The sequence below is a fragment of the Cygnus atratus genome, chromosome 16 (genome assembly GCF_013377495.2).
Source record: "Cygnus atratus isolate AKBS03 ecotype Queensland, Australia chromosome 16, CAtr_DNAZoo_HiC_assembly, whole genome shotgun sequence".
Classification (NCBI taxonomy): Eukaryota; Metazoa; Chordata; class Aves; order Anseriformes; family Anatidae; genus Cygnus; species Cygnus atratus.
The window spans coordinates 5,494,769-5,520,718 of record NC_066377.1 but is presented as its reverse complement, the minus strand read 5'-3'; the positions used below and the strand labels follow the sequence as shown (position 1 = coordinate 5,520,718).

General features: G+C 38.6%; 2 protein-coding genes across 5 annotated transcripts in view; one reads left to right on the top strand and one right to left on the bottom strand.

Annotated features, from left to right (window-relative positions):
• Window positions 1–20,324, bottom strand: part of LOC118248937 (serine/threonine-protein phosphatase 4 regulatory subunit 1-like) — a 24,380-nt gene extending 4,056 nt beyond the window's left edge. Inside the window, exons 1-19 of one of the 4 annotated variants that reach the window (XM_035548411.2) lie at window positions 20,087–20,324; window positions 19,915–19,959; window positions 12,864–12,996; window positions 12,410–12,516; window positions 12,020–12,162; window positions 11,365–11,511; window positions 10,570–10,677; window positions 9,380–9,445; window positions 8,677–8,835; window positions 8,034–8,227; window positions 7,252–7,688; window positions 5,568–5,800; window positions 4,446–4,538; window positions 3,717–3,902; window positions 3,190–3,351; window positions 3,000–3,100; window positions 1,805–1,925; window positions 996–1,130; window positions 117–258 (exon numbers count right to left, since the gene is read on the bottom strand). In XM_035548411.2, the coding sequence (XP_035404304.1) occupies window positions 117–258; window positions 996–1,130; window positions 1,805–1,925; window positions 3,000–3,100; window positions 3,190–3,351; window positions 3,717–3,902; window positions 4,446–4,538; window positions 5,568–5,800; window positions 7,252–7,688; window positions 8,034–8,227; window positions 8,677–8,835; window positions 9,380–9,445; window positions 10,570–10,677; window positions 11,365–11,511; window positions 12,020–12,162; window positions 12,410–12,516; window positions 12,864–12,996; window positions 19,915–19,959; window positions 20,087–20,093 (2,719 nt within the window). In that variant the 5' untranslated portion in view covers window positions 20,094–20,324. The remainder of the gene's footprint in view (window positions 1–116; window positions 259–995; window positions 1,131–1,804; window positions 1,926–2,999; window positions 3,101–3,189; window positions 3,352–3,716; window positions 3,903–4,445; window positions 4,539–5,567; window positions 5,801–7,251; window positions 7,689–8,033; window positions 8,228–8,676; window positions 8,836–9,379; window positions 9,446–10,569; window positions 10,678–11,364; window positions 11,512–12,019; window positions 12,163–12,409; window positions 12,517–12,863; window positions 12,997–19,914; window positions 19,960–20,086) is intronic. The other 3 variants (XM_035548413.2, XM_050713991.1, XM_050713992.1) reach the window with 3 other exon arrangements.
• RAB22A (RAB22A, member RAS oncogene family) overlaps window positions 20,092–25,950 on the top strand; it is a 21,620-nt gene continuing 15,761 nt past the window's right edge. Inside the window, exons 1-2 of the mRNA XM_035548414.1 lie at window positions 20,092–20,534; window positions 22,350–22,429. Coding sequence (XP_035404307.1) covers window positions 20,499–20,534; window positions 22,350–22,429 — 116 coding nt within the window. The 5' untranslated portion in view covers window positions 20,092–20,498. The remainder of the gene's footprint in view (window positions 20,535–22,349; window positions 22,430–25,950) is intronic.

Below are 25,950 nucleotides of genomic sequence, written 5' to 3'. Positions count from 1 at the left end.
TTTCAGTATAAGCAGAACCAAACAGGCCTTTACTAGTCAAGTGAGCCAATTTATAAAGAACTGCACTGGCAGATGAAGGACAGCATTTGTAAGACATTAGTTCTTAAAGACCACACCTTTCTCCAATAAGGTCTGCCTTAGAGCCTTGGCGAGCAGAACCCTTACGTTTGGCACAGGATCTGAAGCAAGACTTAAAAGACTGGGGAGTAAGTGTTCAACAAATTGGTCAACAGGCATACATTCTTCTTCCACCACAGCCTACAGGAGGATAAAGACAGAACATGAGAAAGCAAGACTTATGTTAAAATTACAGTATTTGCCATTCCTTTCTATCTTGTCCTTAATTTTTTCTGATCATTTAGAAAAGATAGAGTTTAAATTTGAATAAACACACCTTATATTGCAGTACAACCTTTGAAAAACATTCTAAAAACGCATTTTGCATGCTGAAGATGACCCAACAAGGGCAGATAACTTAATTTCAGCTATATTTTAGGAAATACTGCTCTCTTGCCTGTCATCACTCCTTTGCCTTTCATTATTAAACCCACTTCCCTTTCTTCTCCATCCTTATTAGAGCAAACCTTTGTAGGGGGCTGAAGTGTGACGGGTGGGAGGCATGAAAATAAAGCAAACAAAGTAGTTCCTGGCATCTGGCAGCTCAAAGGGATCTTGTAAACCCTTATCCCAGCATGTCAACATAGGTATTTCAAAATGTTTATCACATTTTATAAGTTTATATATTTACTTCCTAACTTGGCTACTAGGATGCCAGAAGGGAACAAGGATCAGCTGTAACAGCAGGTGGCGTAGCACAAAATGGACCAGGGCTTCAAACCTGGATAGCCATTTGCTACTGCTGACAGCAGCCCTGCCCACAGAATCACTAAAAAAAATTCTCGAGTCAAAATTTCAGTTTTGCCTACATTACTGAAAATTCTCAAACTGGCTCCAAATTAAATGTATCTAGACCCACAGAGAAAGAACGCTCCAACCTGACAAATGAAGGCAAAAGCTTGTCTTCCAACCCACTTGGAACAGTGACGAAACCGCACTACAAGTTCATTAATGAAATTTAGTCCCAGTGCACTTGCATTATTTGCATAGAACTTCTGCAGTATTGCTACAACCTGTGAAGCAAAGGAAGAAAGGAGATTTAAATTTTAGCCTTCAGGAAAAGGCATTACTGTATTTGAACCCTACAAAGACACAACAAACATATACAGTATAACCAGCTCTGCCTGAAGAATTTAATGAATTATTACATTTATTTTGGAGAAAAGCCTTCTGTAGAGAAAGCATAAGAAGGTGTTCAAGTTAAACAAAAACCACTAAAATAAAACAACCATTAAAATAATGCCTTTATCCACAGTTCCACAAACAAGGAATCTTTCTACTCATTCATCTACAGGATGATGGCATTATTGTGAACTCCATAGATTAAACAAACTTTGAGGAAAGGTCAGATTTTTTGGTGTTTTTTGGATGTCTGTTTCTAAAAGTAGAATTCAGGGAAAGTTCTTCTGAATAGTCTTATTTCCTGGTTTCTATCCAGTTAAAAACATTTGTCACTGACATACAGCCAAATGAGGAAGGCTTTAAGATATGCAGAAGTCAGACAACTCAATGTATTTTATACAGTTTACTTTTTAACCACGTGTATCAAAACCGAGCAAGTTCAAAAGGTCAGTAACTTCTGCCTACAGACAGTAACTCCCGAGGCTATAAAAATAAGCAATTTCAGATATCCCTCTCAAGAATAATATTCCTCCTGTCCTTCCAGTAAGTGAACTAAATCCCCTACCAGTTTGAAGGAGATCCACCGAACTTCTGAAACTTTATCGGAGCAGAGAGTCAGTGCAATATGTCTTAAGTAGTCGTAGACATCATTGGGATTGTAGAGTTCCAGTATCAGGATCAGCTGCCTGAAACAAAGAAGTGATTAACTCAACCAAGTGCAACACTAACCAACTGTTAAAAGTCAATAAGGATCACTTGGAGCCTTGAAAAGGCCATGGTTACTACGAAGCACCTGGAGAGGTTAGGTCTTCTCTCTACAAAGGTGAGCACACATATTAAACGAGATACAACAGATGCAAGAAACTTTTATCCAAGCTAGATCAACAAAGCATCAAATTTGTTGCATCAAAATAACAAAAAAAATACAAACAGAAGTACAAGACGTTTCTCTGTAACTTCAGACCAGTATCGTGTACCTTCCCTCAAAGTAAAAATCACAGATTTACTTTGGTGTACAAGTCTACATTTTTAAAAATTATTTAAATCTACAAAACCATATTGGACTCATTTCAGTCACACCAACAAACCACACAAAGTTACAGAATTCTCCACTAGATGTCAGAGGACTGCTGTACAACAGCACTGCACCAGAGTAAGATTTAATTTGTTGAGCCAAACTACAAAGGGAGAGTAAATCCTCAACAGCCCAAACAAAGCGACGAGATAAATACGAAGGTCAGATTTTAGCTGCAAACTATGTCTACAAACATTCCTTGGGTGCTTTAAATATCAACGAGGCTTGCAGAAAAAGAACTGTGAGATGTCACTATCTCCATTATATACCCAGCCATATGGAAACGCCAAACGAATATTTTTTAAGAACAGACTTTTCTATCCTGCAGATATGTAACAGAAAAATAACTCTGTATATATATTTCCCTAATTTTACATGCAGTCCAGAACTGAGTAAAACCTGAACTCTCACTGAATAGTATCTATCAGACTGTCATATTTCAAAAGCTACATGCAAACCAGATCTCCATTTTGGTATGCGACAGACATTGACGTTTCTATCATGGTTGATCACAACACAGTTTGCATTTTAAAAAAAATGCCAGTAGCTAAGTTCCCTAATTAAGTTCCTTAATAAAGAATGGTTGTGATCTTTTAGCTCAGAATTAGGGTGCACTAACTTCTGAACAAAACTATTTCTGAGTCAGCGATATACATGAAAATCAGACATTAAGAAAATTACGTACTCTGCCAGCTCATAACGAAACCTCCAGTTCCTGCTGTTATCAGTCACCACAAATTCTTGAAGTTGATAAAGATACTCTCGCCTTTTGTCTGCATGAAGTAACTAAAGGAAAAACATTACTAGCATAAAGCTGATCAAACTCAAAAAACTCTGAAGATACTATCTTCAGAAATTAAATTACACTTTCCTACCTTTAGGAAGTCATAGAGATGTTTAAGGACACCAATGCGCACTTCATCTAGATCTTTCAAGAATCCATTGAAAATTGGCACCAGATCAGCAGCTGTTAGCTGATCCCCCAAAATAACTGCTAGTTCATGGATAGAGAAAGCTAGCGTCCGGCGTACCTTCCACTGCAAACAGTTTAAGAAGGGATACAGATTAGGTACCGTAAGTGGAAAAACTCACGGCTTTTAAACGCCACCCATGTGAGGGATTGAGAGAGCAGAAGAAATGGAGCAAGCCACACAGAAGCAGAAAATGTTGATTACATTTATGAAGTCTGATTTAAATCTTGAATTTTAAATTCTTACTCTACATTTAAATCCCTCACAAAGAAGAATATGATGTTATAACTTCAGTGAAGTAAACTGAACAAAAGCTAAAAAATCTCAATTCTGGTTTATCATTAGAAAGCTGTAAGATTTTTTTATTGTTGGTTTGGGGGTTTTGTTGGTGGTGGTTTGCCCCCCTTCCCCCATCTTTTTTTCTTTTTTACCTGTACATCTGAGGCCAGCGTCTCATATGTATCTTTCAGGCAGTGCCAGTTCTGCCTGCCCAGCGTTAAGGCCACCCCAGGAAGACTATATGCACAGTGTTTGGCTATTTCAGTATCAACAGTCTGGGCTCGAGCAGGGTCAGTCATTGACAAGTACTGGTCTAGTAAAGGTTGAGGTATGATATCCTACAGAGAGAGCACATCAGCAACACACATTGCCATTAATTTAGGATCAGTAAGAAAATACACCTGTTGTGCTGCAGTATTCTCTTCCTACCAACCAGCTGGGAGCAAAATAAAAACAGTGGCAAGACACCCATTTCGTGGGTTTGCTTTACAAACTGCAAATTAGTAGTTATTTATCCTCCCATTAGGATAGAGCTGTCAGCAATGAACAGTAAATAATACTTCATGAACAGACTACGTCAAATCAAACTGAAAATTTATTCTTTGCTATAAACAAACAATAAATCCAATGACAAAGCAGTATCATCAGCTCCTAACGTCTGCTGCATGAATTGCCTCTAAAGCACCAAAAAGACAACAGGTAGGCTTGTTTACCAGAAACATAACTTTTCTAATTTTCTGATTTAAAATAGTTCTCTTTAAATGCCCAGAGCATTTCTTCACCTTCTGTAACTGATCAACTGCAAAACCTATTGCTGTATTAAGGATGAGATGAACTGTATCTATTACTCCACTAAAGCAGTTAGATGCTATTTTAATCACCTGTAACTTTGACTTGTCATCTTCAAACGGTGGATTATTTTCTTGCTCTTTCTTTAAAAATACACTGGTTCCTCTGTGTTGTTCCCCTGAATCCTGTAAAAGGACATACTAGGTAGTGAAATGAGTTAGACTTAGCAGTGTTTGCAATTATTTCAAAGCATCACAGTAAGAACAATGCAATTCAAATACAAAATAGCCTTTTAGAGACAAAGCCTTGTACAGGCAAAGCCTTATTCAGTGTGCTTATACAAGTGCAAAAAAGACAACAGCTGTACACTAAAGACAAACTATTAAGATCACAGACAGATTTGCTTCTAGAACAGAATTCAATGTAATAAACTTATTCGGATTTTGTGTGGTAACTTTTATTATACTCTTAGATTGTTTTTATTCTTGGCACGAATTTAACTATTAGACAAGGCAGCTGAGCAGTTACTCCAAGTCAATATCATGATAAAAGCATCACTTATTTTGGAAAATACCACTGGAAGCTCCAAGCCTATCAAATCACGAAGCACAAACCTCTCCCCAAATAAGTATCAACAGAAACCTTTGAAAAAACTCAAAAGGTTTAAAAGACCAAAATCACAGGAAGTCTGAAAGATCACAGATTTTTTGTTTGTTTTTTTTTTTTTATACTATTTGTACAGGTCTTATGTGCAATTTTTCTTTGTAGTCAAAGTTTTTTCTTAATCATTCACAATTAGCTTCAGCAACATTAGATACTGCACAAATGATTCTTTTTACTCCTATCTGTACATTACTGTCACGAAATAGTAACCAGGAACTGTGTAGGTATCACCACCTGATTCAGCCTCCTGCTTGAAGATAAAAGACTAATTTTAGATTGATTGCAGGAAGAGGTGAGACTGTACTTGATACGTTTCCTCTGAAAACTACTACAAGGCTACTGAAAAAAAAAACTCTTAAGCAGTCTGTGTGCAGACAGACATAATAGCCCTCAATAATTTTGTTTTTTTAAAATAAGTAGCATATGATAGTTACAATGTAGTAATGGCTTCAGATCAGAAGCAGGTCAGTCATGTCAGGGACTACATGAACACACGCATTACTTCAGCTGGTAAGAATTCGTTTCAGTCATGGAGCCCAATGCACACTTACTGTGCTTTTCAGTATACTGGGGGCAGACTCATCGCTGATATCATCCTGGGATGCAGGGGATGAAAGGATGTTTTCCTCCAGCTGGTTGCGGGTAGCATCTGAAACAGCTGTTTCACCTGAAATGGTCTTGTTCTGAAGTTTGCCACTGCTCTCTTCCATTTTTTTGGTCTCACAGTCCCCAACAGAATCAAACTGAGCAGCTCTTAGAGCAGCAGACAACACTTGGACCTGAGCTGTATAAAGCAAGAGACTATTTAGTATCCTTTCTGCACTTAAAAGCATTAAACTTACAGTTACTTAATCTGAAGGGATAAAAAGAAGTGAAATCTAAGCTTCACGAAAACATATTAGTAAACATTTGCTGTTAGAAAGGCCTATTACTCTTCCATGAAACCTTCACATAAATTAAGAGCAATGACATGGATACATTAACATTTTCAGCAGAAGCATTCTATCAATTTCTCCCACAAATATATTTCTGATAATCCCCCACGAGGTATCACAGTACACTGGCTCACATCTCATTCTTTATATTGTCAAACATATTAAAGCAAATTCTTTATTAATATTCTTGAATTGCTTCAGCTACCTGGAAAAGGCAATAATGTGCATTTAAAACATTTCTCAAAAAAAAGCCAACCACAATCTAGCTAGAGGAGGGAGTTAGTAAAACCACCTCTGAACTGTTCTGCAGAAGTGGATAGAACACTAGAGGTTGGGTTTACCACTACATCACCAATAAACTTCGGAGAAACTTTGCTGCTAAGAACATGAAGTTACTAAGAGGTCAGAGTGCAAACACTGAGGTAGTTATATCTCCACAGGCCTAAAGAAAGTACGGTCTCAAGACTATAGAGACATTAGAGCATAATTTAAAGGTGAAGAATATCAGAATACTTTGGAAATGAGGGGATAGGAGAATTTATAAATATGCCTGTTATCGGTTCTTTTGTTGTTTTAAAACTGCTCTGGCTGTCAGAGCAGAAGGGAAACAAAAATTAATAACCACATCTCCTTATTCTGAGAATTGAAGCATGATTGTTCAGCTAAAGTCACAATGAAAAGGGGATGTACAGACACGTTCTTGCTTTCTCCCATGTCTCTCCAAACCATTCATTTTCCCACTGCATAGCTGTCAAGCTAACATCTTGCCATTTGCTTTAGTTGAACACAATACACTTTTGCTCTTTTCTTCTTGCCTTTACTCTCTCCCTTTTCTTTCCAAAACTAATTTGCACTTTTCTCCTTTTTTCATTCATTCACTTCAATTTCTGCTTTCTTTCATGACTTTAATTTTTAATTTTTCACCTCTAGGTCTTCCCCTTTCATTCTACTCCTTTCCATTCTCAGACATGAAAATTTGTCCTGGTGCCTTTCTAGCTTACCATCTAGATATGCTATACCGCCACTCTGACACTGCTCACAGCATAGCAAGGAAGCCAAATATTGCTCCAGTTGCATGCAGAAAAAAGGAATGAATAAACAGGCAGATGAAAACTGATAATTTACTAGAATACTCAAGACTTAGTGGAATGAGAAACAGTTGACTATGTATGACAGGCTTGTCAGGTGAGTCCTAACACCTTATGAATACCAAACCATTTAAAATACAGACAAGGTTTTTTATAAAAGCCAGGAGAAAACTTTCTGGGAGAGAATGTTATTTTTATTGTAACAGTCTCACCTTGAACATCTGGATCATCTATGTGCTCCTGTAAGCTTTCTAGAACTTTTTTTATTTCACTACTAGCAACACAGTTATTACATGGCACAGAGCAGTTGTCTTTGTGCTTCTCAGTCTTGAACTGAAGCAACTCCAGGTCCTGACTTATATCAGGCAGAGGAGGGCGCCAGTATAGAAAAGTATTAAACACATCCTCAGCAGACCGTAGCCTTGAGTTCGTTCCTGGAAAATTGCTGTCCTTAGAGACTTCAACCACACCAGCAACAACTTTGTCATCCTGAGACAACCTAGACAGATCTTCTCCAGGATTTGTACAACAATCTGAACTTGCTTCCCACGTGTCTTTATTCAGGTTCTCAACTGAGAGCGGCGTATTCACTTCAGCTGAAGTCTCCTCAGTTGATGACTCTGACTTGATTTCCATTGGTTGTTCCGAACTGATAACAGATACACATAATTACCCATATAAAGTATCTCTAACAATACTTGTTCAGTAAAATACTTCATAAAAGGTAGCATCAACTACAGAAGCTTACTTTCTACACAGAAAGACAACGTTAGCACTACACTTCTACAGTTTTCCCTTTATCTTCCTGTCAAGCCGTCAAAGTCAATTTCACTTCAATAACATGGCTACACTCAAATAGACATACATGCACGACCTCACCTTTCATACCTTTTCTGGAACTATTTTCTTAAGATTTGTAGCCCTAAGCAGCAACTACAGGAATTACCTTCTTGCTTCTCCCTTCCACTATACCACATCTTTCCTATGATTTTACCTGGATGATGTAGCATTTGTACTAGAGGCAATTAAAGTTATATTGTTGCTTGGTTGACAGGAATTGGAATTTACATCTTGTGTTGACGGTCGGATACTCAGTGTCCCATCTTCTCGAATGTAAAGACCAGCACTCGAAGGGTTTGCAAAAGTAGAAATAAAGGGGCCAAGAGACTGAAAAGCTGCCTGACGAACCTGGGACAGTAAAAAGACAACATTCAGGATTCATGCAACTCCCACAGAATTAATACTGAAACATAAAGTTTGGTCCCAAGTTGTTTGTTACTGTAATAGCTTCATTTAATGCCAAGTTTTACCAATTATGAATAAGTGACACCTACACAAAGGGTATCAGCATATTAACAAACATGGATTTTTTTTTTTTTTTAAGTACAAATTTGAAGGACATCGTTACATACTTCAGCTAGTATCTTTAACACAAGCAACATACTCTCAGAAGAACAATACACTTACAAAAAACATTGATAGGAATTCTAAGTAACAGAAGAGAAGAAAAACAAGGTATCATCTCTTTAGGTAAGATTAGCTTTTACTAGATAAGAATCTAATCGCAGCAAAAAAAAACACCTTGTCCATTATCATGTCTGCCTGGGAAGACATCAATTATAGAGTGAGTTGCTTACCCATCTACAAGTGTCACTAATAAGACTGATGAAGAGTGGGGATAGTTTGCTTCTGCGGACTTCTGGGGATGTAGTATAGGACACTGCCATAAAGCATTCAGCACAAGCTTTTCTCATTCCCCAAACACTATCAGAACAAAGTTCAAAGAACTTGGGAATCTGCCAAAAATAAACAAAACCAAGACTAATTAAAAACTAAGCAAAGGCTGCAGCAACTTACTATCAAGGTATTTGTTTGGAAACTGGAGACAATGAGAACTCAGAATAAAATGAGTGAAGAAGAGAATAAAATAGGGACAGATTAAAAAAATGTATTAACTGAAGAAACTGGAAAAATATATCTCCCCTTCAATGGGATTTCATGTATAGCTACATACACTAGGAAAAAATAGTATTATTAATGGCTTATTTTTCCTGAAATTGTAATTTGATCATCTAGTTCAAGGAAAAGAGAAAGTCAGTAATTCTAAAGTATGCATATGAACCATCAATTACATTTTACAAATGCTTTGCATAACAAGAATTCTCCATTTCTATTCAATCCCAGTTTTGCCATATAAGCACATTCAAAGCCTTAGATAAAGCCATTTCAAAAAATTACATAAACAGATTATTTCACAGAGAAGACAACAGAAGAATTATGTATTTATCAGTTCAAAAGATTTAATAATGTCTTGTAAATGGATTTTGATTTTTTACCTACCAGAAGTCTTTCTGTGGCTTCTTGCCCAACTGCATTACAAATGTCACCAAAATTAGCTGCACAAATCTAAGAAATAGAAAAAGTCATGAATAATATTCTGGCTAACACACTTTCGAGTGCATTAGGTTTATCATCAACTTCACCATGCATTATTTAACCCCTGTAATAAATGCACATTTGACTATTCAAATTTCAGCCATGTAACTACATCCTGTAACCTTAACTCATCCTGAACAAATACTCATTAGAGCAGGCTTCCATAAACCATATGCCTTTGAAATCAATAGTAGAAAAGGCTTCTGCATTATGAAGAGAGTCATCTACTTCAGTAATAACTAAAAAGGACTAATAAGCCTACTTGGAAGTCTTAATGACTTTGAACAGCAGCTGTCAAAACAAAACAGATTAAAATATGATATGAGGGTCAGGACTTAGGTGTACAGAGTTATCTTTGCTATAGCTGAAGCTGGCTTAAGCACTTTGCTGAAGCAAAGTTTAATCAACGTCTCAAGTTAGTCCCATTTACAGTGCATTATATTCAAATTCTGTAATTAATGCAGAAGGCCCATTCCCATGTTGCAAAAAAACCACAGCTGAAATCTGGAATGAATTAACATGTGCCTGTGTTAAAGTATGATTTATTTAATATAAAACAGAATTATAATGCTATAACACAGGTCAAATTCCAACATCACCAGCTTATGTTAAGGACCAAGCTGAAGCTCAGCATGACCCTTAAGTCTACTGAACTATTTTAAGATTTCTTATGCTACAAGTTTCCCTTTGTACTTGACCATGACTTAAAAGGAATCTTACACTTCTGAGATTTCTCCTTTGAACAACAGGTTTTAAAAAAGGAAGAATGTCTAATACCTATTTTTGAATTTCTGGTTTTGAAATAAGATAGCAGAGCAGGTAGTTTGTTTGCATCATAGAACCAAATACTGTGGCTTAAAAATAGGTTGTGAAATACTATTAAATGGTGCAAAACCTGCTATTTCCCAAGGACTGTTATCTAGTTCTTTAATGAAATACAGAATCTATAAGCCACGCCAATAAATTAAAACTATTCTTCCAGACTCTTTCAACTTCATCAGTGAAAGCCATGATTAAATTCCTCAAGAAGGCATTTGAATAGCTGTGTACATACAAATTCCTTTGAAGCGTTTCAGGGTTGAAAACACACCAACCTTTCGGACTTGAAACAATTTCCCATCACTGCAAAGTTCACAAAAACGAGGAAGCAGCATGTGCTCAACTGTTGTTCTGCTCAACATAGAAGCCATTTTACAGATTATCTAAAATCAAGAAGGGGATATGAGGAAGGACAAGAAAATTATACAACTTATGAGCGTGGTCCAAACCTCCTCTTAGAAATTTCTTCTGAGAGCAAGAAAGGAACTACCATCAAATAGATTTCAGTACTCTAGATTATTTATATTTTTGTACACTTGTTTATGCAAAGCACAACTGTAGTTTTTATTTAAAATCATTCCATACTGTATTTAAAACCATTCTGTACTGCCATTCCTGAACATAATATTTCTTTACATTATTTATCTGGATTAAAAAGACAGTGAATTGGCTTTTGTTAATAAATTCATTTTCAATACGACTTTACAGCGTGGCATACATACAGTAGTATTTTTGTACAAGGAAGACAAGGTCCCATACTCAGAACTTTTAAGAATTAACACCTTAATTCCAAAATTAAGGTTAGTTAGTAACACATACTGGAACTGAAATACTGGTATAGAAAGTTTAGTTTCCATGATTCATGTAAAGTTCTCAAGCAATACAAATGCAAGTACAATTTTTATTTCCTCTTTCTTACGCTTATTTAAGTCTTGCACAAAGTTGTTATAAATATATTCTAAAAGAGCTTTGTAATAGCACTGCTAAAAAATAGAGAACAAAAGCAATAAAAAGCCTAAAAAGTAAAGATACGAGCTTTCTTTCAAATTCAGTTTTTTGAATTCACTTACATTCACAGCTTCCACCTTGTACTCATCATCACTGTCAGGAGCAGAGAGGTCCAACAAAATTGGACACACCTTGTTTTCAACGTCACTCTGAGCAACAAGATCTTGTTCCAGCAGTATGAGCAGTGCTTCTTGACCTGCCTTTCTGACCTAGTAATAAGAATGAACAGAACAAAAGTCTATCACTGTAAAAACATCATTTAGTGACACGAGAACTACAGAAAGCATGTCTTCGTTGAACGCAGAGGTACAAGTTAAAAAATAGAAAAAACCCTCAGCTTTAACAATAAAAGGAATTAGTAATAAACAGTAAATTTTAATGTAATTGTTAGATGCCCTTTAATCAAATCCTGATGAGAAGCCGAAATATGAAGTAAAAGTCAGGACCTGTAAGTTACAACTCCAATAACAGACTGTGTCAGTATGTCATTAGGAAAATCCTACAAGTTTCCCATTATCCACTAGGGTAAAAATATGTATATTCAGACCTCCCTAGCAAAGTGTGCTCAAATCAATACATACAAATAATACATGAGACAATAAATATGTAATAACTAGGTATCAATTAACGGGAAATTTATTCTCTGTTCCTCATATCTCTAGTTCAAACCACAGCAAGTTTTCCAACTATTCAACTCCCATAGTCTGTTTTACCTACCTGATTGTTAACATCTGTGAGATACCTCACTACTATGGGCATAAGGTATTCAAAAAATGCTGTTGGGAATTTTGGTCGACTTTCTTGCAGAAAAATGGCAATTGGAGGTATTTGTTCCATCAGCTCTGTACGTACAGTTGGCTCTACCAAGGAAACGGAAGTAAAAGCTACATTAGTAAACTGAATTTTTTTTTTAAAAAAGTACATTAAGAAAAAGCTAGGATTTTGTTTTGCTTTAAAGCTTTCACAATAGAAAAAGATGAAAAGACTCGAAACATAAGGAAATATCACCACTAAGATTGCCAGTTCATAAAGTAAACACAAATAAAATACCCTTACATGTATCACCACAGTCCAGAGTTAGAAGAATTAAAATAAATGCATTCAAACCTGCATCTTCAGAGAGTCTGACTACTATTTCCATTACAGTCAGGAAGTCTTCCTCATTGTTACTGAAATCTCGAAAGACATCCAAAAGACCTCTGGCAATAATTTGCCTGTGGAAGAACAACAGATTAACTGCCTTGATATCTTGTCAACGACAAAGGTGGGATGCAGGAGGAACTTAATAAATGGAAATGGACACCAAAAAAACACACATCAAGCTCTTCTCTAAATATTCAGTCATACTAGCTATACAATTTTGCCACACCCCCAAAAAAACGAAGACTGAGTCCGGAGATATTAGACGTACAAGAAAGAAAACTTATTAATGGAAATTTTACATAACGGTTATTCAAACAGATTTTGCATTTAGCAAAATAATGAAAGTAGCAGCAATGCCCCCAGACCCACCATGCTGTAAAACTCGTATCACCATCAGGTGTGATTGTTGTAACCTTACCTGTTAAATACGTTATCACTGAAGGCATATTTTTCTAGACGAGCCAGTGGAGTCAAATTATCCTGTCCTGGAATGTCCAAGAATGCTGTTATCCTCATGCTATCACAGTCTGGTCCATAATCTTCAAATCCAACTTGAAAGACAAGAAGAGAAACAAAAGAAAAGAAAAATCACCCAAGAGTCAGAAAGAGATGCTGGAATATAAAATATACCAATACCTCTACCTAGTTTTAGAGCTATTCTTCAAAGCAAAACTATTTATATACCACTGAAAACTGCTTACCAGAAAAAAATCTTTAGTTATACCCAATGAACTCAAGGGCAACACTTGCATATACACCAGTAAATTCAAGCCTTGAAATGTAACTGAAATGTAACCTGTTTCAGCTGTCACAATATCCTTGGCTTTTAATACATTTTACTTTGCAATTTGAATGAACTAACCACACTATAAAATTAAAGAGAGCTCAGCTGACAGAATTGCATGCCACAAACTGACAGACAAATTCAAAAGGAAAAATCAGTCCCATTAAAAGAAACTGAAATTTTCAGTGATAGAAAATGCAAAAGCATATTGCTTTAAAACAGCAAAGTTGCGTCTGTTTCAAAGTTACCAAGGCACATTTTTTCTCACTGCAACTACAGGGTCCCAAACATTCAAACCACACAGGTGGCTTTGGAGAAAAAAACTTTATCTGTGGACATACTGGGTGCGTTCTACTGCAGATGTTCTTAACTACTGAGTTTCCCAAATAAAACCACTGTTTTCTAAACCTTTTTTCTATTTGTAAAATTTTAACTATTTTAAGTATTTAACTATTACTATACCAACCCCACACCACCAAAATCTTACAGGCACTGAATCCAGTAACACGCACTTGATTATAGATTCCAGGCAAAAAAAAATAAGGCTGTGAGGGGGATAGGAAATATAACTTTGCTGTCAAATTATTTCATGTGCTCATTTCTTAAAGCAAAGGCATTGAAGAAACCTGTCTGCAACTCAATCTTCCAGACAAAAATCTCATTTCTGCAACAGATACAGGAACACACACAGTAACTAAAACTGCAGGAAAAATTTGCACTGGAGTAGCTGACACTTCTCCTCTGGGTGTACAACTTTCCCAACAAAGCACACTTTGAATAATGTGCGCTTTGCTCACACAAATCACACAACACCCGTGATCTTCCGTAAGTACAAATGGTGCCACACAGCTTCTCATATGTGAGAAATAGTCTCTCTCAGGCCAGCAAATGTGCTAAGAGTGACAGCCACTGCAGAAAACAAGCCAGTTTCTGACTTGGCCAGACACGATATTAGGTATTTGAATTGGTAAAGAAAGCACAAAACTGGCAGTAATCTGCAAGCACAATGACAAGCCAAATGGGCTGTAAGAACTCTGCCTGTAGGAATGAAGCCCAGGCACTCCAAGCCACGGCTCTACAGGCAGAACCCTCTTGTCCTCAGGGAGGGGAAGTTACACGGTGCTTCCATATTAGAAACCAGCAGAGCTTTGGCTAAACAAATGAGCAAACCAAATCTTGTTTCATTTATAGCATCAGTTTCCTCTGTTTGTAAAATGGGAAGAACAGAAATACCCTTTCCCTTTGATGCACTCAGAAGATCAGCAAATGTGCGTGTGAAGAGCTGCGCATCCCCATCTTCAGTGTTCTGGGTAAATAAACTTACAGTCCTGCTCAATGTGCCAGCCCAATCACTACAAAGGTTTTGCACATCTTAAAGACAAGTCTCCATTATTTCATAATACACTCTGAAATTGCCAGTGGGTTAAATGGTGTCTGCATGTAATTACAAGGTCTCTGATACAACAGTTTCTTCAGGATTGAAGTGGCAGTACCTTAATCAGAATAATTAAGTTTCAACTCTATCCTCTTACTCTATCTACAGTTTTATATCATCAACACTTCTCTGAAGAACTCCTTAATCTGAGACCTGCATGATGAACTGTGTTAATATCCATTATAAATTCATTTTTATATAAAAATACTCTATTACCAAGAGGTACCAAGCCTCAGCTTTTTTCCCTACAAGAGAATCTGATTTCATATGTCTGTAATTGATTTCCCATTATTTAATACTTTGTTTTTGCTTTCTATCCTTAGACTGAATCTCTAGAAGACACTGTTTTCCAAACTCGCAGAAGTTATTTATTACCTTAACAAAGAAATATTTCTCAGCACATGTATTATTCTGCAGTCCTCAATACAAAAGAAAGCAAAAGCTACTGGGACAAATTACAGACCTGAGATGAAGACAACTGAAACATGGTTTCCTAGTATCAGACACAAACTGAAGCCAAAACATCCTCCACAGAAATACAGTGCTTAAAAAAGAAACTACATCTGAACATACTCGAGACAAAAGGTTATACCTGGGGGTCTCAGGAGGAAAAAAAAAAAAAAGAAGCAGACTACATTTATGAAAACACAGTTTCCAGGGAACCTACTTGAATTAAAAGACAGTAATTCTGCGCTCTTGCAGACACTGAGCTCCAGTCAATAAATTCAACAGGATTCAAACAGAAGAAAACTGGCAGATTAGACTTTGTGTTGTTGTTGAAAATGTTTACATAGATATGTGACTCCACAGCTATGTGATTAGCAACATACGCTAGCTACTTGTGGTTTTCTTAAAATGACTGTGGATTCTTATGACACCCTTATTTCCATTCAATTGGTCATTATCATTTCTCAAGGCTGTTTTTTTATATACTTTTCAAGTTGTCAGGTTTATTTGCACAAGTGTAGGTAACTTACATTACACTGCCCTAGTAAGGGTCATCTATCCACCTGTCCCGGGGCTAACTCTCCCACCAAGCACAGCACCCGAAGAGGCAGCACCCAGTGCTTCCTGCTCCAGAAGTAACCCACTGTAGCACCAAAAGCTCGCAGGAAGCCAGACTGTAAGATTGTGGATTTCTTTTTGGACGTTGCAACACTCTCTCCACCTCCAAAACCTAACTCTGACCATCCTTATGCCTGTGCAGTTACAATATATATTTTTGAAATGCACATAGATTGGACACTCTTATGCTAGCTAATTTTTGAGGCTAGCCACCTCTTGTACAAAGATTAAGGCTTAAAAAAAATAAAAATCAATATACTTGCCATTAACCACACTATTGCCCACTCGTTAAAAATGAGCTCATTTCACTTTACTATTAGTCCCTTCAAATATTTCAGAAGAATTCCTACCAGGTCAAAAAACAATGAAGTAAATCTCAATTATAAATCTGGCTACAACACTATACCAAGGACTAATTTTCTAAACATGATAAACATTCTTTACTTCACTACCTGAGTAGTTTTATTATTCATTTACATTAGCTAAGCACGCATTAGTGCTTCTAGGACTTGAGGGAACACAGAGCAAACTACTTATGCTGAGGATGAAGAGAGTTAAATACCTGAAATTTTTTCCACACAGACTCAGTGCACATAAGTTAGGAACAATCATGGAAGAATCCATTTTGCCTTCTCTCAAGAATTTTTCTTCCATAAAACAAGAAGCTATAGGTACTTACAAGTTTTAAAATACAGAACACTAGAAAATATATTACAGAAATATGTTGAACTTGTACATCTAATGTATCTAATACTCCTTCAAAGGTGAACCATGCATTCAGTATTTTCCCTCCAATGGTATCAAACAAGCTTGCAATTTGTCCGTCTATAAACAAGAACTTTTGGTCAGCCCTGAAGTGGCCAGGCAGTTGGACTTGAAGATCTCTGCAGGTCCATTCTGACTGAACTCTATTCTAGTCTATTCTACCTATTTGAAGACTGCTGAGTTTGAATTTGCCATGCCTTAGTTTGACCTAGACTCAAAAGCTGCTTACAGCCTACAAGAACCACCTACAGCGTTACCAAATTTAACTATGCAATACAACATCACCAGCTACCATCACTGTATCACTAACCACTTTTTCCAATAAAAAACATTAAATACTGGTTCACTATGCATGAACTTAATGAGCTCAACTAGATAATTTTTTTTCTTCCACTGTTTTTAGAAGGAAAACCAATTTTAAAATACATATTCTTAATTCTATTAGGGAGATATTTGAGTTAATTATTTTTCTCACCCTACAAAAACAAAATGTCAAACTGTAGTTGATTAATTTAGGTAGATTTTATGATAGCTTTGCCCCCTATTCAATGGAATCCCCCCGGCTGTCTGTTTCAGTGGAATTGAACCTCACTGTGGATAACACTATTTCATCAACTTAAGAAAGTAAAAATCCAGTTCCAGTTACTTATTTGACTGTATTTTTCCTGAAATGCACCATGAACTCTTTGCGAGAGACTAGTCATTGGATTAGCACAATATCTCAAACTAGATAGGATTTCCTGAACTCTACTGTATTAGAAATTGAAGACCACCCCAATTCTAACCATATTGCCAAATTCATGAACTTAATCAAAGGTTATTTTTAAAGTATAAACAAGGTTTGCATAATGCTTTCAAATATATTTCCCTTTATTTACATGCTTATCCTAAAAATGATCGTTCCTTCTACACAAATGTTAAGTGACCCATGTAAAATGCTTATTAATGACTACTTATGGCAAAACTTTTTAAAAAAACTAAAAAGGTTCAGATAAATTAACCTCATGACTCAAACCAGAGTTTTGCATACAAGCATCAGACTTATTCATCAACTTAGCATACAAATTCTTTACCAACAGTCTCAAAGGAACAGCCAAAGACTGAAAAATAACGGAGAATGAACACTTAACTCCTACTGATGTCTACCCCCAGTTCAAGGCCAAGATCCATAAAACATTATGGGAAATTTGCATTTATTTCTGCTGTTTGTGCTTTACACTGAGCAAACAGAATTCAATACTATCTTTGTTTTATTACATGGATGAAAAAAAAAAAAAGGAACTGGGAGCAATTCAGAAAAACACAATCAATTCAAAGAGCTAACCATTCGTTAGCACTATGAAGGGGATTTTTGTGTTTTTTTAAAATTAGGGCAGAGAGAATTCAGAATTTTCAAGTCTTAAGGTACTGCAACAACTGCTGCAGCTCTCCTGTGATTAGAGGAGCTCAGGTGAGATTGATGTGCTGAGCTCTGCAAAACAGCCTTCAAATCAGCCTAAGTACATTGAAATGCATCTCCTAATTTCCTTGTCACTTAAATCCTGTTCAACACATGCATGCTTTTTGTCATTTAAGGTCTTGACACAGACTTCTTTCATTTACTTACTGCAGCAAGCAATAACCTTCAGTACCCATTTTTAAGCAACTTCCTCCAGTGTTATCATGATTTCAAATCCCTACACGTTAAAAACATGCATTTCAAGCATTATCCTCTAAGGTTTGCACATTTTGATTTACTTTTTAGATTTCTAGCTTTCCAAATAGATAGCATTAAGGTAGGAAAATGCTTTTTAATTAAGGCTTTAAAATCATTAAGATACACACAGTTACAATTTAATTCTAAGGAAAACATCAAAGATGTTCTGCAATATGCAAAAAGACACAAACACAAAATGAACCAAAAGGTCTTACAAAAGCTCTCACCACCTAACCAGTAATTTCATCTCAAAAAAAAAATTCTTACTGAAGTTAAAAAAAAAAAACTAATTTGTTTTTCTGCTACCTACTAGTGAAATGCTGAAACCTGACATACTGAGAGCAAAAACAGTTAACAGCAACTAACAAAATTCTACAGGGTGATCCCCTGCCTGCAGAGGCAGTGTCCCTGCACATCCTTCCAAAGGAAGGCTTTAGCTTCCATTACACTCTCATGTTCCTCCTGCTGTTCCTCAAGATCATTTTCTTCCTAATTTTGAATGTTCACAGTAGACAGGGAAGCAAAAGCCTTCTGTTGTGCATTTTCATGTACTATTACACAATAACAGAATGGTTGAGGTTGCAAGGGACCTCTGAAGATCATCTGGTCCAAGTCCCTGCCGAGCAGGATCACCTGGAGCACGCTGTGCATGATGACATCCAGGTGGGGATATATCTCCAGAGAAGGACATTCCACAACATCTCTGACCAACCTGTTACAGTGCTCTGTCACCCTCACAGTAAAATGCCCTCTCAAACATTTCTGTGGTAAACAAATCGAGTCTCTCACAAGAACCAAATTCCAGCATCAGTTTTCATTTTTTAATGGAAATGTCAATCCAGCATCCCAAGTGCCAATGAAACCGCCCCCCACACCTAGCTGGTTCCCAAAGCAACACCACTTCAATGATTAGCGACTACAGATTTATCTCCTTAAGCAACAGCTCCTTCAAGTTGTCTGAGCCGCATTCAGCTCTAATCCCCTAACAAAACTCTGCACTGTACCAGCTGAATTGGCACTGCCTTGCCTAGCACGGAGAACAGGGTACTTAACTTAAAACCACTAGCTTATGTCAGCCAACTGGAGCACAAAAGCTTTTATTTCCGTTTATTCCCAGCTTCAGAAGGGCACACACACAACAACGCCTGTACCTCAGCAGTGAGTGCCCAGCAGAACCCCCAGTGCCTGAAACCACCCCCGAAGCCCCCTCAAGCTTCACCCGTTCGCAGCCACAAAACCCCCGGTCCCCTGAGGCCGCAGCACCGGGCTAATCCTCTCAGGGGCAGCCGGACAGAGCCTATTTCTCTCTCCCTGAGGTTCCCTGCCCAAGACACTGCTCGCACAGACCCCGGGCACCCAGCTGCCCCCACAGCCAGCGGCCTCTCGCCCCGGGCCCTCCTTCCCCGCAGGACAGCGGCTGCCCCCGGCGGGCACCGAGCGGTTCCCGGCCCCCAGAGCCGCCCGGGCGGGCACGGCTGCGAGTGTCAGGGCTGAGAGGCCGAAAAGCCGAGGAGGACGAGGGAAGGGCCCTGTCAGCCCCCGCGCTGCCCCAGAGCCACGGAGGAGCCTTCAGCTCGCCCTGCGAGGCTCCGCACAGCCCCAGCTCTTACTGTCGCGAACTGAAAAAGCGGAGAGCGAAAAGCGAGCGATGGCCAGACCCTGGGGTGGGAGCGGGGCCCAAGCAGCGAGCGGAAAAATAAAAAAACAAAACGACAGTTACTCACAATCATCTAAGTCATCCTGCAAATCCACAAAATACAAAGGGATCCCTACAAACAGAAAACAAAAAGAGAAACACCGGGGGGGTTGGCTTCGGAGGGGCAGCGGCGAGGGCGGCCGGACCGGGCCGTGGCGGTGCCCCGGGTGAGGCGCCCCCCGGCCGCCGGCCCCACTTACCGGCCATCTTGGAATGGACATGGGCGAGGAGGAGGCGGAGGAGGAGGGCGCAGGGAGGAGCCGCCTGTGCTTCCTGCCCCCGCACGGCCGAGAACGCGACCGGCTGAACAAACAGCAGCTCCCGGAGGGGGGAGAATCGCCCCTAAACGCCCCCCGTCCCTTTCCTCAGAGGGAGGAGAAGCGCGGCCGCCCCGCTGGGGCTGCAGTCAGGTGACGGCGGCGGGCCGCCCAAAATGGCGGCCGGGCCGCGGCGGCTGAGGGGCGAGATCCGCCCGTAGCTGAGGGGCGGGGAGGCGGGGGGCTGCCCGCGCTGGCGTCTGGCTGTCTGTGTGTCCGTCTGCGAGCGGGGAAGGGGCTATGATCGTTCTGGGCCGCGTCTCCGGCGCTCGTTGAAGGCGCAGCCTGCCCGACCATGGCTCTGAGGGAGCTGAAAGTTTGCCTGCTGGGGGTAAGTGGCGCGGGGCGCGGGCAGGGGGAGGCAGGGAGGGGAGGAGGCAGGGCAGGGGGCTGTCTGCCCTTGCCCACCCTGCTGAGGGGCTCTCTGGACTGGTGTTGGCTGCTGGGGCTGAGCCTGGGGCCCTTCACTCCCAGAGCGAGTGCTGGGCCCCGGCTCCCCGGCCCTGGTCCCTGGAGGAGAGCGGTCGGGGGGACGGACAGGCCGCTGCGGGGAGAGAGGCGTTTTTATGGGGAGATGTCCTCCTCTTCATCCTCCTCGTTCGGCCTTGGCCTCTGAGGAGGAGCAAAGAGGAAGCACGAAGGCTCAGTGTGTGCTTCCCTCTTCCTCGGCCTTGGAGTTCGTAAAAGGAATAAATAAAAGCATCTGAAATCAAACTGGAGAGAGAGGCAGGGAACTTGAACTGTTCTTTTTTTTTTTTTCTTTTTTTCTGTGTTTGATTTTTATTTTTTAACAGCATGCGTAGCCTTTGAAAGTGCATTAAGTGGAGCAGGTAGTGGAAGGAGGAGACATCAAGCAAAGTGAAGTAGGAGTTTTGGAATTCCAGGGGAAAGCCATGTGTTGGCTTGGGTTGGGTTTGCTCTGAGGACTTCATTGGAGAGTCTCCTTTTGAATAGGTGGAGTTTTCTACATCTAAATCCTGTGCTGTACAGAGTATGACAGGCAGAATTGTCTTCTGCTTGTAAATGGCCCCATTGCCCTTCAGAGAGCAAATTGTTTCTGTGCTCTTCATGTTATGAAAACGTTTGGGGTAACTATGAACTACAATTGGCTCTGCCTGCAAAGTATTTTGTCCTGTAAGAAGAGGAGAGTAAACACCTATGAAAACTGATTCCTGAACTCCTAGAGCCAGAAACTGCATCTAAATTTCTCTTTTTGAGATCTGCTTTGTTCATTGAGACTGCAGACACTATAAAATACAGAACCGAGGTCATACACGTTCTTTGCGAGGAAAACAATTTGAAAAGATAAACATAAGTGTACATGCTGTACCCAGTTTTATTATAACAGAAGATTCAAGATAATGCATGAATGGTGTAAAACTTCAACAGCACTTGTGCTGTTTTTCTTTAAAATTATTTACTCTGTAGATGTAAAGCAAAAAGTTTGTTGTCACCTGTCTTAGTTAAATGACAGTTTAAAATGTCCAACTGCTATTGAGAATGGTCTTAGTACTAGTAATCTGTTATTTCACTCCTAAGTATGCCTACTTTTGCTTGCTTTTTTTCATAATTGATTTGGTGGTACAAATACATGTGTGCCCTGAAATTTTTATGTTGAGTCTCTTCTACCATTTATAAACCTGTAAAGGTGTATTTGAGACATGTTTCAGGTGTGTCACGAAGACACTTCAGGCCTTTCATTATGCAGGGTGGGACAGCATTAGTCAGAAGTTGTATAATTTCATGTGCTCGATTGGCTTGCAAAGGTGGAGTACAATATTCAGTTGCTCTATATTTTACTAAATGTAGTAGAAGGTCTTTCTCTGCTCTAGTTCAAATTTGGTTTGTGTATACTTTTGGGGAGGAAAGCTTGAATAACTGATAAAATGCAGGAATGCAGATTTTTATACTCCATAAAAATTTCTTTATAACAATTTTGTTTGGAGAACTACAACTTAGCAGAGAGACCTTTCATTTTTCTAGTAAACAATATGTTAATACCCAGAATATTTCAGAATCTGATCAAAGTTCTCTGAGATTGTCTGCAGGAACATGTTATTCATGAAAAATAGATATGAGGATAAAAAGAATGAAAGGTTTACAGCAACCAATATCTCTTCCAATTGTTTCTGTTTTTTTTTTCTAGGACACTGGTGTGGGCAAATCAAGTATTGTGTGGAGATTTGTAGAAGATAGCTTTGATCCCAACATTAACCCAACAATAGGGTAAGAAACTAGAGTAAACGTGACTCGTTCAAGGATTAGACTAAATTGTCGGAACATGTTTATACACCTCCTGAAAAGATCATACGAGACTTTTCCGTGTGTGACAGCTAAATGTGGTAATAAATATGACTGCAGTCTTAATTAGCTCCTGAGCTACCTTAGGAAACCTGGGAGTGTATTCGGCCCTACTGCAGCTTCCATTTTCATATGTAAGATCTGAACCCATTTTATGTTGCTAACCGTGGCTAATAAAATCCTGTTAAAATTATTCTACTGTGGATGCTTCTGTTAAAGAACAACATGCCTTTGTCATGCACTATTCTTGAATTTCAAAGTATGATTATTATGTGACTGCATGATTTTTTGAAGTTTTTTTTCTGAAGAGTCAAGTACAATAACAAGTTTACTAGGTTTTCAAAGGTAGCTAATATACTAATTCAGGTTGTAGGTTCTTTTCAGTTCATTCTATTATTATACGTTGATATGTTACGCGCTCTCTCAAGTAACTGATGAAATTGTTAATGCAATCAGTCTCACAGCTAAGTTTGTTTGAAAGATGAGCCTCAGAGGAGCAATGTTATTGAGCTCAAATCTTCAAATAGATAGGAGGGGGAACATCAGGAATTCTTGGAGTGTTTGGAAGTTCTTCTGTTTATTTCTTTTGCTGTCCTTTTTGTTTTCCAAGTGTCTTATGCGCTGCTTGGCTCAGAAGCAATTCTTTACTTACAGGAGGACATGACTTTACTTGATGCTGAGAAGCGTGGGGGGTCAATACAATTTCCTGCCTAAGGTGCCACACAGCCTCTACTACAGCTTTGACCAAAAAGATTCTGTTGATAAAGATTAGCTGTGTCTCATCCTGCTCTTCTGAAGAATGTGGTTTCCTTGCTGTCTCTTTCCTTCCTCCCCCTCAAAGACCCTCCACCCCCCAATTTTTCTGTGTAAAAACTGGTATTGAACTGCAAGATATTCTGTAGGAACTATGCTTTTTAATTTCCCTGTTAACAAAGGTAGCCTTTAAGACAGATTGCTACATTGTTTTTCTTAGATCTTCAAGGCTTGAACACCTTTAGTTACTGTCAAATTAGCTACAGTAGATGTTCTTTTTCTGGAGGACAGTGAAACTGATGTGGGGATAGTAGCCAGACTGCTATTTGCTCAAGTAGAGGGCCAGGCTGTCCTAAACGCTTCAGCTTAGATTGTTCAGAAGGCTAAGACTTACTGCACACAGTAATAACAACTACAAGCAAACCTCCTTGTTGAGACAGACAGTACTGAAAGATCAATTTATTTTTTGTATTACCTGAGGTGTTTGAGAAATTGGTAATCTGTCTTCATTCCTAATCATCCAGATTCTTTAAAAAAATTAAAAAGGTTTTATTTTTTTTAATTTATTCTGTTAAATAGTTGGCTAATACAGGTGGTATCTACAGTAGCCCAGAGTTAGCATTCATGCTTGTGCATGCAGTGCCTGGTTTTTTCATTTTAAAAAAAAGTCTAAGTAGTAGGTGACCAGCCATGGTAACAGAAACTTAAGCTTTGCAAATGTGAGGAGTACCTATTTATTTGGCTGTGGTGCTCTTTTCTATAGTTACACGTATATGGCCAGACATCTAAACTACCTGGGTTAAACCTTTGAGTAACCTAGTATGGAATTTGCATTATGTCTTCCTTCATGTGTGAACTACAGCCTTGTCAAATTTGTTCACAATTTCTAAATTTTAAAAGAACGTGTTGCCGTGCATGTCTGTGAGACTGCATAAATCTGCAGAGCAAAGACTGTGATCTGTGATGCTTCTATTTAGGTGAAGTAGAATGTCCTATATTCTGGAGAAAACTCGAGTATTTTTTGTTTTATTTTTCCTGGTGAAAGGGCTGAGACTAGAATGAACTTCATCAAATATCGTTGTCTTTTTTCCAGAGTCTGTTTCTTTTCATCTTGTAGTTTTCTGGTTCTGTGATGGTTGATTTTTTTTATTACTTTTTTCCCCTCCCTTTTGTGTAGCACCTATATATTTGAAGGCAGGAACCCAAAGATAAGACATGGACTCATTTTCCCAGTGAAATGTCTGTGACAGATGCTATGCAGTACGTTACAGGGCTCTTAGAAGTTGCCCACCATTGCGGTAATGAGGATAATTTGCAGGATTTAATTTGTTTTCATTAATTTAGTGATAGTTATGGAATTTATATGGTTTCTTGAAGTGATGGATTGAAAATCTATATCTTTCAGCAGTATTAATAAAATGATTAAGAGGTCCAACAGCTCATACTGTTGGTGCTTCGCTATAGTAGTATGGATCAAAACTCGTCCAAATGCAGGAATTGTGTGAAGTTTCCAGTAAGATGCAGCCCAAACATTCTAAGCAAATTCATTTTTGAAACTTTTGCTAGACTTTGCTTTAATCTCCTGATTGAGACTAGGAGGTGGAAAGAGCAAAGTGAAGGTTAGAGAGAGGTTTTAGAGCATCTTACAAAATGAAAGCTGAGAAGTAAAGCTTTTACTCCTGGCTTTTTGAGTTCATGAGATGCAATCTTACATTTCCTGTCCTATTTCTATTTGTCTTAGAATATGCAAGCAATCATACTTCATCATAAGTGTTCACGATTAGTTCACGATTCAAATTTGAATATAGGTAACTTGTAGAAACCCTGTCAGAACTCTGGAACTTTTGTACTCTCAGCGCTGAGGACACTTTCCACTCCTGCATCTCTAGGACCTGCAGAATTTTTAGTCTTTCTTTGTATCATTAAACAAGCTTTTTGAACGGGTATAGATCTTGTTCACGCAGTTATGGTGTTGGCTGGAAGAAGCAGATAGGAAATATACTGGAAGTAGGAAATATAGGTGGGATACTGCCAGTTTTCTTACTAGAAGTTGTTAACGGTAACTAGTTCAGATATTCCCAAAGCGACTTGTCTCTGAGTTGTGTGCTCTCTCACTCGTGCTCTTGCTCACTCGTCACATTGAAATCATCAGTTTTTCAAAGACTTTCAAGTGGAGTCAGCCACCATTTGGGATGTTTAGTTGTGATGTGGATTAGTGCAGCACAGCCATTCTGTTCAAATTGACTGTACTGGTATATTTTGGTTTTCAGTGAGAATCTAGTTTAGGAATTGATGTCTGATTTTCATTAGTTTTAAGGAAATTGAAGTCTGTGCTTTACTACAGATGCTCCTATCACTTTATTTACTCTTACTCTGTGCTAAAATACATTGAGTTACCTGCATTTAAATAAACTGTAGTTAGACTTTATTTGTAGGAATGTTGCATCTTATATTTGGCTTCTTAAAAGAACACCTAACTTTGGACAGTGATACTACTTGGCTAGCCATCTGAGCTTAAGGAATGGGAAGGAGATTAACACTTAACATTGGAAAACATTTTGTAATTGCTCCCCTTTATTTTAAATTTAAGTAGCTATTTTGTCCTTCTGTAACAGGGCCCTTTTCCTCAAATTAATTTCAACGTTTGTATATGAAAATCTTACTTGGTTTGGGGGGGGGGCGGGGGGGGGAAG